At 40.8% G+C, this 13,942-nt stretch overlaps 1 protein-coding gene across 7 annotated transcripts in view; it reads left to right on the top strand.

Moving 5' to 3' along the window:
* Positions 1-13,942, top strand: part of NCOR1 (nuclear receptor corepressor 1) — a 110,253-nt gene that overhangs the window by 38,353 nt on the left and 57,958 nt on the right. For all 7 annotated transcript variants that reach the window (XM_067472115.1, XM_067472113.1, XM_067472110.1 and 4 more), the window contains 3 exons: positions 2,775-2,905; positions 3,386-3,603; positions 9,746-9,808. In XM_067472115.1, the coding sequence (XP_067328216.1) occupies positions 2,775-2,905; positions 3,386-3,603; positions 9,746-9,808 (412 nt within the window). The remainder of the gene's footprint in view (positions 1-2,774; positions 2,906-3,385; positions 3,604-9,745; positions 9,809-13,942) is intronic.

Here is a 13,942-nt window from a genome sequence, read left to right as displayed (position 1 = left end):
CTCTGTGCACGAACCCACACGATCTCTCTGATCATCTGGAGAGGCCCTGCTCGCGTTCCCACCTCTGTCGCAGGTGCGACTGGTGGGGACGAGGGAGAGGGCCTTCTCGGTGGTGGACCCTCATCTCTGGAATTCACTCCCTAAGGACATTAGGCATGCTCCAACCTTGGCAGTCTTTAGGAGGAGTCTGAAAACGTGCTTATTCCAATGTGCCTTCCCAGAATAAGAAACTCCTAGCAATCTGTCCTTAAATGCACTTTATTAATGACCTAGGATTGTTTTTACACGCCCATCCCTTCCCGGAAATCCACGCTAATCATATTTTACCTGCCATGTCCAACATATTTTAAAATTTTAATTATTACATTTGGCCCAGCCATAAGTTTTTAAATGCCGTTGTGCTATTGTTAATGTTTATTGTTTATTTTCTGTTATGAGTTTTATCTACTGCTTGTATTGTTGTTGTTTTTGCTTTGTTATTGCTGTGTTGTGGGCTCGGCCTCATGTAAGTTGCACCGAGTCCCTTGGGGAGATGGTAGCGGGGTACAAATAAAGTGTGATTATTATTATTATTGTGGCGAGCGGCAATGGTTCAGATTAGATGATCTCTGGGGGATCGATCCCCTTTGGACTAGATGTCTAGGGTCCCATTCCCAACAGGATGTTTGTCCCATTTTCTGGCCTGTCGCTCCACTCGCGCTTCTTCCGAAGGGCCGAACCCGCGGGAAGCAAAGAACATTGTGTTTCCGTCTGGTCAGAGTCGGCCTTTTTTGGGTTGAGTTTGGTAAACACTACCCTCCCTTCGGCCTGCTGCCCTCCCTGACCCTCTTCCCCCGTTCGCTGCTTTGGCGTGTTTGTGTTTGTAGTCCCTCCTCCTCTGTCCAGAAAACCTTTGGGGAAGGGCTTTCCCTCTTGGACTGAAACCCTATCCCTCTCACCGCTTCCCGGTCTAAATATTGCCTCGATTGGTTTGAGAGCCCCAGACAGCTGCCTCTCCATTCCTTCCTTCGTTCATTCGCTTCTTCGTCTGTACATTTCATTAGTTGCTCTGTGTTTGCTGTATCGACTCTCAAGTAGAAAATAAATGCCGGAGATCCATCTGGACCCGGATCCTTTCCTGTCTTCATCTCAAATCTTTAAGGCTTTCTCTCCGTTTTCTAAACCCAAAACAGTAGAGCAATTGATCTGTTTATTGATATTAGTCCACTGACCGTACCAACAACAAAAGAGAAATAGACACTAATAATTAGTGTCCGAACTCTCCTGGAATCGTTAACCGAAATGAATGAAAACACAATACGACTTGATTCAATAATACATTTGGTCAAATGGGATTAAATTGCAATTCAATAAGGAATCACCAGGATTCAAACCAGGAATAGAATTTTTTTCAAATGTTGTTATAGAGTATTAGTATTATGGCAGTAGATTCACAGTTAACATGTGGTAGATGGTGTGTGTGTATGAGTGTGTGTGTACAGTACATATGTATGAAGCATTTCACCTTACATCTCTTGATGATTTGAACTACAACTCCCATCATCCATAACTCAGGCTGAAGATACATAATTTTTACATTTATTATTATTATTATTATTATTATTAGGAGAGAAAGTCGAGTAACAAGTAATTTTTTATGGTTATTATATTAATATTATTAGAAGAAGAGAAAATCAGGTAACAAGTAGCATTATTACGTTATTATATTTTTATTGTTATTAGGAGGAGATAAAGTGGAGTAACAAGTAAATTGTTTATTATTGTTATAATATTTGTATTATTGTTAATAGGAGGAGAGAAAGTTGAGTAGTAAGTAAATTATTATTATAGTTATATTTTTATTATTAGGAGAGAAAATTGCCTAACAGTAAAATTTATTATGTTATTACCGTATATTTTTATTATTATTAGGAGAGAAAGTCAAGTAACAAGTAAATTATTATTATTGTTATATTGTTATATCTTTATTGTTGTTATTATTAGAGAAAATCAGTTTATTTATTAATTTCCTATATTTATACCCCGCCGTTCTCCCCCGAAATAAAATTTATTATGTTATGATTATGATTATTATATTTTTATTGTTATTGGGAGGAGAGAACGTTGAGTAACAAGTAAATATTTTATTATTATATTTTTATAGATTATTAGGAAGAATGAAAATTGGGTAAAAAGTAAAAATTATTATGTTATTAATATATTTTTATTGTTATTAGAGAAAATAGAGTAACAAGTAACATATTGTTTTGTTACTAATTATTATTATTATTATTAGAGAGTCGTAATGAGTAAATATTTTATTATTGTTAGGAGGAGGAGGAAGAGAAAAGGGTAGTAAGTAAATAATAATAAATTGTATCCATTTTCATTATAATAATGGTGTTACGTCGTGTAATTAAGGGGATTAGAATGAATCCTAGATAGTGTTGAGACCCTTTCCTTGCAGAACCCAGAAACCCAGATTCAATGTAGGTCACCTCCTTGCTGTGTGTCTGGTTGCCTCCTTTGGAGTGTGACTCATCCCTAGGCAAATAGGCCAGAGATGCTTTCGAAAGGGAAAGGATATTGTTCGATATTTATTTCCGTGTGCAGCTCAGCATCGTAGGGGGGCTTCCCATTCTTCCTTAAGGGACAGACTTGTGAAATAATCTCACGTTTTCCAACATCGTATCTCTGACCAGGAGTGCTGGGCGGCGGGATCGCCGCCCACCTCCATTTTTCATGTCCAAGCATCCGATTTTGTTTATAATTCCCGACTTCTCCTTCCGTTCCAGCAACAAATCGCTCGGCCGTCCCAAGAAGAAAAAGTCGAAGAAAAGATAGAGGAGGAGAAGGCCGAGCGAACTGAGAAGAAGGAGGAGGAGAGGAGAGATGAAGAGGAGAAGGACGAAAAAGAAGAATCAAAGTGAGCAGTGGAGACTAGAGTTGTGTATTCGGGACTCACCTTGATCTGTTTCGGGTTCGGCTTTCGGTGGGGCCCCCCGATCCGGTTTCCTTTGAACTTCCCAAAATTGGGAAGTGACGTTTTTGTTTTCCTTGTAAGGAGGAGCCTTTCGTTTCAGGAGGAGCCTTTCCATTTCGTGCCATCCGAATGGGCGGTATGAAACAGAAACACGAATGAAACGAATGGGACAAATATCGGGCCCATGACTAGTGGAGGCCTCTTTTCCCCACGATAATATCTATTCCAGGAGTGGATTTCCCTTCCTTCTAAAGGATAGGTTCCTCTCATTTCGTGTTGTCTCTACCCCGTTCTTAACTAAGAATCGTTTTTTAAGTCAGATGTTTGTAACTGTAATTCATTGAAAGCTCACTCTTCTCATTTGTGACATAACGGGGACGGTGGAATTGGCCGTTGTTGACGAGTCTCGTTCGTTTCCATTAGGGAAACTCTCAAGGAGAAGGAGAAGGCCGAGTCAGTGCCCGAGGAGCCTGAGGAGCGGGAGCAGACTGCGCCCCGAGGCCGGAAGACCGCCAATAGCCAGGGACGTCGCAAGGGACGCATCACCAGGTCGATGACCAATGAGGCAGCCGCCGCCAATGCTGCCGCTGCCGCAGCCACTGAAGAACCACCGCCTCCGCTGCCCCCACCTCCGGAGCCATGTAAGTCTGCTCGTCCGCCTTGAGAGGGAATGTGCATGTCCACACTGTGTGGCGATAGAACCTTTGTCATGAATACTTCGTGAACCTTACAAATGTTCTTTAACCCGTTTCTAGAGTGCATCGGGCACTTTCAGAGAAAGAAGTAAACACAGAGACTATACTGGTTACACAAACAAAGGGGGAAACACCACATTCACTCCTAATCCATTCATTCAATTATTCGTACTCACCATCCTTCATTCAGTCCATCATCACATATATTCTTTCACTCCTAATCCATTCATTCACTAATTCAAACTCACCATCCTTCATTCAGTTCATCATCAGATATACTCGAACACTGTGAAGGAGGGTAAAATTACTGCCACCAAATTTGTGAGGAAGCCCTGTAATCCTCAGCATCAACTTAGGAGCTGGTTTATAAAGGGACTATTAGTTACAGAAGTATTTATTTATTTGATAGCGTAGCGTTTAATGTCCCTGGTTTGGTTTTTCTACTTATGCAGGCTGTTTGACTTAGGAGAAACTGTATCAGGCAAGGCTTGAGGAGAACAGTAACAATTTTATTGGAACAAGCAAGGTATAACAGATTCGATTGTTTCTTCACAAGAGGCACAAATCTTGATAGGTTACATTAGTAAGGTTTCATGAGTAACTTTAGGTACAGACTTTAAGAGGTTTCTGTAAGCAGATGTATCTTTCCTGGACAACTGTCCTAATAAAACAAATAAGCTAAAAGGCTTATTTAACAGAATTGGCTCCCAGCCAAACCCTGATTCTTAATATTAAAGAACCAGTCTTCTCTATAGTTCTCTAACTATAGTATTCCTGATGGTTTTCAACACACCACAGGATCAACTACCTTCTCCTGTAACTCTTTGGTCACAGACTAGTTCCCTGTTTCTCCCACTAGAGAAATCAGTCTTCCCTGTAACTCTACCGGTCACAGACTGCCACTTTCAAACAGCTGCCCTGTGAAGTGACAGTTGGCTCCGCCCCCGTTGCTATGGCAACTCTGCTCAAGCCAAACCAGCCACTATCTCTAACAAAATATAATCCTACATACTTACCATTTATTAACTACTGTTTAAACAACATATAACCATAAGAATTAAAGGTTACACATTGTCACAAACACTCACTCATAATCCATTCATTCACTCATTCATACTCACCATCCTTCATTCAGTTCATCAAATATACTCTAAGATTCACTCGTAATCCGTTCATTCACTCATTCATACTCACCATCCTTCTTCATTCAGTACATCATCAGATATACTCACTCCTAATCCATACATTCACTCATTCATACTCACCATTCCTTCTTCATTCAGTCCATTTTTGGAAGGTTGCCAGTGTTCAGGCCCTGCACTCTTCGCAGATCTGACCCACTTTTCGAAGAGAAAAGCGTCTCCTTATGTAGGACTTGTTGTGGTTGTTCTAAATTTATTAGCCACTTATTATTCACCTAAAAGTTGCTAAAACTCCCATGATTTCCAGACAGATGTTGTTTTCCCCTCCTTTAAGTAAGGAGCCATTGTTTTCTATTTCCTTAATTGAAAGAGTTACTGTCTTTGGCCATGTAAACATGTTGTTTACATCAACAATTCCCAGGTCAGTTTTGTCAGCAGTTTTACTTCATCAGCATTGTTCATCTCTCCTCCACAATACCATTTTAAGTCTCAATCTACTTAGGACAGTATATTCAGTTTAGGTGTGCAGCAATGCTGCAGTGGGATTCCTTCCCAGGTCATCCTCAGAGTTCGAGATGCTTGTCTGTTCATAAGATGAAAAGCACACCTGTGTTTTAGATGGATTAGGAATCAGATGGTTTCCCCTGTTATAGGCAGGAAGAGCACCTAAAGCACCAGAGAGCTTTTGTTCAATCATTTCAAAGCTCCCAGCTTGAGCGGCGATGGCACGATCGTCAGCATAGATGAAACTCTCTGTCCCTTCTGGCAGTGGCTGGGCATTGGTGTAAATGTTGAACATGGATGGAGCAAGCACGCTCCCCTGAGGCAGGCTGTTCTTCTGTTTTTGCCATTGGCTTCTCTGACTGGAACTCAACAAAAAAGCTCCAGATTTCCTATGAAGTGGGTGAGGTGGTCATCCTTTGAGATATTATACATTTTTTCTCAGTAGAAGTCAATGATTTACAGTATCATAAGCTACTGACAGGTATATGAAGACAGCTCCTGTAATCTGCTGCCATCTTCTATTTGCTGTGTCAGGTTCAGCACTCGTGATGTGCAGCTTTTCCCTAATAATATAATATAATATAATATAATAATAAATTATAATGTAATAATAATAAACAGCTATGAGTCCTGCTTAAGAGATATAAATAAAGGGATGTAAGGGATATAAATAATAATACTGCTATGAGTCACTTAAGATAAGCAAGTGGGATGATCATAATAATAATTGCTGTGAATCTCAAGTGAAGAAAAGGGGCTATAATTTAATAATAATAATAATAATAATAATAATAATAATAATAATAAGTTGCTATGAGTTTTGTTTAAGTGGGATAATAGCACAGCTGGTACATCACCAGCAATGATAAGATCTACCAACTGAAAGGTTGCCAATTTGAAGCCCTGGTTTGGCATGAGCTCCTGAGTGTCAGCCCAGCTCACTGTTGACCTAAGCAGTTCGAAAACAGCTTGAGCTGTAAGTAGAGAAATTAGGTACCCCTAAAACACGTGTGGGAGGTATTTTACGACACTGGTGAGCAAAAGGAAGTAGGAAGCTCTGATGGCTCTTTGTCATAGAGGATGGAGCGACGGCACCCCCTGTGGCTGGATTTGAGCACAACCTCCCAAGGCGCCAAAAAGCTGGACGTTGACACAACATACCTCCTTTCTGTTCTGTCTGTCTCTGTCCTGACTGTCCAAAACGGCACTGGATGTTCGTTCGTTGTGTATGTGTACTGTAATCCACTTGGGGAGATAGGGCAGAATATAAATAAAGTATTATTTATTGTTATTAATTATTATTATTATTAATTATTATTATTATTATTATTATTATAATTATTATTATTATTATTTCCCACCTGCTCAAAGTGGGTTAGAAGACAGGTAAAACATCCAGATAAAACACAATACAATATTGTTATGATTTATTGTTATTAATTATTATTAATTATTATTATTTTCCGCCTGCTCAAAGTGAGTTACAAGACAGTTAAAACATCCAGATAAAACACAATAAAGTATTGTTATTAATTATTATTAATTATTATTTTATCATAATAATAATTATTATTATCATTTCCCACCTGCTCAAAGTGGGTTACAAGACAGTTAAAACATCCAGATAAAACACAATAAAGGATTATTATTTATTGTTATTATTATTATTATTATTATTATTATTTCCCGCCTGCTCAAAGTGGGTTACAAGACAGTTAAAACATCCAGATAAAACACAATAGCATTAAAACACCTATATTATTAGAATATACAGTGTCGTCAACCTGTTTTCCCATCACCTTGATCCCCCTTTAACTGTCATGGCTGCCTTTCATACTCTGCTAAGACTTCTCCATTTGTTGAGTGACCTGGATTTCTCTATTAGTACTATTATCATTATTATCACTATGATTATTATCTTTGTTTCTCTCCTGCCTTTGTCCCTATGGAGTTTCCTGGGAAACCAGAATCCTCCTAAGCATTGCAGAGCCGCAAAGAGAACCATAATAATAAGAATAGTTTTGTAAACACTGTTTCGGTGTTGTCGGTGGCCTCGTTTCAGGCGGGGAAACAATAATAATAAAATAGGGCGCACAGAAAGCAGGTCAAATTCTCAGCCGACGTTCCAGGTATTCAGTGATGGTTCACTCTATTATGGTTTGTAACTCTATGATTTTTGTTCCTGGGTGATCAATGTCATTTCCTGATTGGTTCTGAAAACATGGGGAAAGTGTATTGAACTGCACAAACTTTGATTTTTTAGGAGGGACATCCTGCTATAGCACATTTTTATTTATTTTCTAGCTTGGCTCCCCGATGTTGCCCGCATTATTTGAAAAAGTCAATTTTTTTATTGTCCAAAATGCATACGGTTATGGGTGAACTACAACTCACATCATGGCATGTTAACCTCGAGAAACTCCCATCAGAACTTAAAGTTTGTTACGTTGGGCAAGTTTGCTCTAGATACATCATGGGAGGGGTTTGGTAAACTACAACTCTCTGGCTGTAGGGTGAACTACAACTCCCACTATGGTGAGTCCCCTCAAAACCCTTCAGTAGGCTGAGTTCATCATGTGGGTTCTATGTGCCAAGTGTGGTCCAGGTCCATCATTGGTGGAGATCACAGTTTCTCTGGTTGTGGGAGAACTACAACTCCCAGAAAGAAAGGTCACTCCCTGCCCCCCCCCTCCAGTAATCAAATTTATATCAGGTCTGTGTGCCAAGTGTGGACCAGATCCATCATTGTATGAGTTCACAGTGGTCTGTGGCTGCAGGGTAAACTACAACTCCCACTATGGTGGGTCAGTCCCCTCAAACCCCTCCAATAGGTTACGTTAGTCATGGGGGTTATGCATCCCAAATTTGGTTCAGGTCCATTATCGGTGGTGAACACAGTGTCTCTAGTTGTGGGTGAACTACAACTCCCAGAAAGGAAAGTCAGTTTCCCCAAACCCCTCCAATAATGAAATTCCGGCATATCAGGTCTGTGTGCCAAGTTTGGTCCAGATCCATTGGTGTTGAGTTCACATTTCTCTCTGGATATAGGTGAACTACAACTCCCCCAAATCAAGGTGAATTTTCCCCAGAGACCTCCAGTATTTGTTGCTGGTCATGGGGGCTCTGTGGGCCAAGTTTGGTCCAGATCTATTGATGTTTCCGTTCACTGGATGTAGGTGAACTACAACTCCCACAAATCAAAGGTCATTTTCCCCAGAGATCTCCAGTATTTGTTGCTGGTCATGGGGGCTCTGTGTGCCAAGTTTAGTCCAGTTCCATCTTTGGTGGAGTTCAGAGTGCTCATTGATTGCAAGTGAACTATAAATCCCAGTATCCACAACTCCAAAATGTCCTGGCCATTTCCCCCTCAAAACCCACTAGTTTTCCAAATTGGACATATTGGGTATGCATGCCATGTTTGGTCCAGATCCATTTTTGTTTGGGTTCATAGTGCGCTCTGGATGTAGGTGAACTACAACTCCTCTAAAGACCTCTCGTATATATTGCTGGTCTTGGGGTTTCTGTGTGGGTTTTGTGTGCCAAATTAGTTTCAGGTCCATCGTTGGTGGAGATTAGAGTGTTCTTAGATTGGAGGTGAACTATAAATCCCAGTATCCACAACTCCAAAATGTCCTGGCCATTTTCCCTCAAAACCCACTAGTTTTCCAATTTGGACATATCGGGTATGCATACCAAGTTTGGTCCAGATCGATGTTTGTTTGGGTTCATAGTGCGCTCTGGATGTAGGTGAACTACAACTCCTATACATCCCTCCAACGATCTCCAGCATGTTTTGTTGGTCTTGGTGGTTCTGTGTGCCAAGTTAGTTCCTGGTCCATCATTGGTGGAATTCAGAGTGCTCTTAGATTGCAGGTGAACTATATATCCCAGGAACTACAATTCCTGTAAATCATGGTGAATTCTCCCCAAACCTCTCTAGTATGTTCAGTTGCGGATCAATTCCTCTGCTTGCTGTGTGTCATAGAAAAGAATAGGAAAGGGTTCAGGCATGCAAATTCCACACCAATGGAAAGAGTCAGAAACACTGGGATGTCTGTGGTGGAGGAAACACATAAAATCTAGGATGGAATGGTCCCCCTAGGAAAGCCTTCACTTGGGTGGAGGGCAGTGTAGTGTTGGTGGAGGATTGCACAATTCAGCCGGAGCTCCCACTTTGGATCCAGGAACAGAATGTTTTTTGCAAGTTTGGTTACCTGGTGTGATTGGTGTTTTCCCGCCTGTAATACGGAGTCTCTTTCTTGACGCACTCAAAGGCTGCGCGCCGTCTTCTTTCCGGGCGTCCTGAGCAGGCCTGGGCGTCAAGGGATTAATAGATTACTGGGAAAGCGAAGGCTCAAGCGCCAGCTGACAGCCGCCTCTCCTCTCCTCCCCTCCCCTTCTCCTCTTCTTCTTTCTCTCTTTCTTTCTTTCCACCTTTCCAGCTTCTGCGGAGCCGGTCGAGACGTCGCGCTGGACGGAAGAAGAGATGGAAGTGGCAAAGAAAGGTAGGCGGGAAGGAAAGAAGGAGGGAGGGAGGAAAGGACATAGAAAGGGAAGGAAGGAAGGAAAGAAAGGATGGAGGGAAGAAGGAAAGGAGGAGGGAGGGAAGAAGGAAGGAATGACTGAAAGGGGGAGGAAGGCAAGAAAGAATGACTGAAAGGGGAAGGAAGGAAGGAAGGTAAGAGAGAAGGAGGGAGGAAAAAATGACTGAAAAGGGAAAGAAGGAAGGCAAGAGAGAAGGAGGGAAGGAAGAAGGAAGGAAGGGAAGACTCAAGGGGGAAGGAAGGTAAGAAAGAAGGAGGGAGGGAAGAAGGAAGGAATGACACGGGAAGGAAGGAAGATAAGAGAGAAGGAGGGAGGGAAGTAGGAAGGAATGATTGAAAGGGGAAGGAAGGAAGGTAAGAAAGAAGGAGGGAGGGAAGAAGGAAGGAAGAAAAGACTGAAAGGAGAAGGAAGGAAGGAAGGAAGGTAGGTAAGAGAGAAGGGGGGGAGAAGAAGGAAGGAGAGAAGAAGGAATGACTGAAAGGGGAAGGAAGGAAGGAAGGAAGGAAGGAAAGAGAAGGAAAGAGAAGGAGGGAGGGAAGAAGGAAGGAATGACTGAAAGGAAAGGAAGAAAGGAATTATTGAAAGGGGAAGGTAAGAAGGAAGGAAGGAAGGAAGGAAGGAAGGAAGGGAGAGAAAGAGGGAGGAAAGAAGGACGGACTGAAGGGAAAAGCAAGGACAGAAATAGAAAGGAAAGGTAGGCAGGAAGGAAAGAAGGGGGAAGACAGGAGGGAGGGATGGAGGAAGGAGTGAAGAGGGAAGAAAGGCCAGAGAGGAGTAAGAAGGAAGGAAGTTGGGGAAAAGGACAGAGGGAGGAAGGAGGGAAGGAAGCAAAGAAAGGGAAGGAGGGAAGGAGGCCAGAGAGGGGCAAAGAGGAAGAAAGGACAAAGAGAAGAGAAGGAAGGACAGAGGAAAGGGAGTAAGGGAAGGACAGAGAGGAAGGAAGGGAGATGAGAAGAGGGAGGGAAGGAAGGATAGAGGGCGGAAGGAAGGAAGAGAGGGAGGCAAGGAGGGCTGAAGAAGGGGGAAGAGATGGACAGAGAGGAAGGGAAAGGAGAGGAAAAAGGAAGGACAGAGGAGAGACGGACAGAGAAAGAAGGAAGTGGAGAGAAGGGAAGGAAAGACAGAGAGAGAGAGGGAGGAATGGAGGGAGGGAGGAAAGAAGGAAAGGGTAATTGTCGTGCCTAAGAAATGGAATTGTTGTTGTTGTTGTTGTTCCTGGAGTGGAGGGAAGGAATGGCCTGGGGCCTCACTCCCATGTCTCTCAGAGCGGAGATAAATATTTCAGAGGGAGCGGAGCGCTAGTTAATGATTTGGTGCCGTGTTTGTTCAGCTTGACCTTCCTTTGCTCTGCGGGAGGGCCGGGCTCTCGTCTGTACCGCCAAAACACAAGGTTTCCTCATTTTTCACAAGTCAGCTCCAACTCCAAGTCCCATCGTCCTCAGCCAAACGGCGGCCGACGGGAGCCCTCAAAACAATCCCTTCCCCGACTTAATGATGGGCTTGAGACCCGATGTAGTTTGCTAGGTTGCAACTCCCATCATCATCCTTCACAGTCCCTGATGGGAGTTGTAGTTCCATATCACCAGGGCTGACTCCCCTGATTTTTTTCTGGCATTTCCTTATGGGTGCCTTTAAATACCCCCCCCCCGCTTAAAGCGGTACCTATTTATCTACTCATAGTTGCTGTTTTTGATCTGCTAGGTAGTCAGAAGCTGGGCTAAAGTTCAGGAGCTCACCCCTACCCGGGCTTCGGTCAGCCTTTTGGTTGGCACGATTTTATTGCAGCTGGTGGTTATCCTGCTGTGCTAAAGTCCGGCCCTATTATAATGCTGATAATAGTAATAGTGTTAGTAATGGTAGTAAAGTAATAATAATAATACTCATTATCATCATCATCATCAAAACTTTATTTATATACCACTCCATCTCCCCGAGGGGACTCACATTGGTTCCCAGTAGTAATAAAAATGTTGATAATAATAGTAATAATAATAATAATAATAATAATGTTGATAATAATAGTAATAATAGATGACATGAGTCCCCCTTTGGAGGGAGAAGGGCGGGGTATAAATATAGGAAATAAACAAATAAATAATAGTAGAAGTAGCAATAGTAGTAATAATGCTGATAGCAAGAATAGCAATAATAATGTTGAAAATAGTAGCAATGATGGTAGTAATAGTAATACTAATAATGTTGATAATAGTAATAATAATGTGAATAAGAATGATAATGTTGATAATAATAGTAATAATAAATAGTAGCAGTAGTAGTAATAATAATGTTGATAGTAATAATAGTAATGTTAATAATAGTAATGTTGATAATAATAGTAATAATAAATAGTAGCAGTAGCAATAGTAGTAATAATGTTGATAGCAAGAATAGCAATAATAATGTTGAAAATAGTAGCAATGATGGTAGTAATAGTAATACTAATAATGTTGATAATAGTAATAATAATGTGAATAAGAATGATAATGTTGATAATAATAGTAATAATAAATAGTAGCAGTACTAGTAATAATAATGTTGATAGTAATAATAGTAATGTTAATAATAGTAATGTTGATAATAATAGTAATAATAAATAGTAGCAGTAGCAATAGTAGTAATAATAATGTTGATAGTAATAATAGTTATAATTTTAATAATAGTAATAAAGTTAATAATAGTAATGTTGAAAATAATAGTAATAATAAATAGTAGCCGTAGCATGAGTAGTAATAATAATGTTGATAGTATTAATAGTATAATAATGTTTATAATAATAAAAATGTTGATAATAATAGTAATAATAGTGTTAATAATATTGATAATAATAGTAACAATAAATAGTAGCAGTAGCAATAGTAATAATAGTAATAATAATAGTTGATAGTAATAATAATTTGATAATAAAAATAAGAGTAGTAATAATGTTGATAATAGTAGTAATAATAATAATGTTGATAATATAGTAATAGTCATAGTAATAATGTAGCAATAATACTAGTAAAAAATAAGAGTAATAGTGTTGGTAATAGCAATAATGGTAGTAATAATGTTGATAATAGTAATAATGTTGAGACTACTAATAGAATTAATAATGCTGATAATAATAGTAATAATGTCAATAATAATAGTAGCAATAATAAATAGCAGTAATAGCAGTAATAATAATAGTGAGCATAATAATAGCAAGAATAATGATAATAGTAGTAATAATGTTGATCATAATAATAGTAGTAATAATAATGTTGACAGTACTACTATTAATAATATTTATTATTATTTATTTACAGTATTTATATTTCGCCCTTCTCACCCCGCAGGGGACTCAGGGCGGATTACAATGCACATATACATGGCAAACATTTAATGCCGTTGGACATACAACATATATTAGGGAGACACAGAGGCAATTTAACATTCCAGCTTTCCGGCTTCATGAGGGTATGCTCGATTCTGGCCACAGGGGGAGCTGACGCGTCAGCTCCCCCTGTGGCCAGAATCGAGCATATCCTCATGAAGCCAGAAAGCTGGAATGTTAAATAGCCTCTGTATCTCCGGCCACTTGTGACAGTACTTCCTCCTTCTTAGGCATGCTGCTGGAAAGTTTTATGGTGTTGCAAATTAGTTAAATTAGCCTCCCCGCATAAAGCGGTACCTACATTTCCTACTTGACAGATGCAACTGTCTTCCAGCTGCATAGGTCAGCAGCAAGCTAGACTATTAATGGTTGGGAGCTTACTCTGTCCCAGGCTGGCTTTGAACTCCCTTCCTCTGGGCCTTTTCTCTCCTCCTCCTTCTCCTCCGTCCCTCCACGTTCCACCGGGTTTAATGCCAACCCGGGAGGTGAGCGGCTTTGCGGCCCCAAAGCAGAATTAGGTGATGTCAAGCGGGGAGACGGCATGATCCCGCAGATAAGCAGGCGCTGCAGGGTCAGCCAGAGACAGACACACACACATACACACACACACGCTCGGCCTCGGAATGGACTTCCTTTTATTCTTAGCAGCGCTGACACCGGCTGACCTCCGAATGAGAGAGAGAGAGAGAGAAAGGAAAGCAGGCTAAGCCCCGTCTGGGAGGCCGGCCTCCAAGGAGAG

Source organism: Anolis sagrei, chromosome 11 (assembly GCF_037176765.1).
Source record: "Anolis sagrei isolate rAnoSag1 chromosome 11, rAnoSag1.mat, whole genome shotgun sequence".
NCBI lineage: Eukaryota > Metazoa > Chordata > Lepidosauria > Squamata > Dactyloidae > Anolis > Anolis sagrei.
Note: the sequence above shows the minus strand (reverse complement) of the source record. Positions and strands in the feature narration are given on the sequence as shown.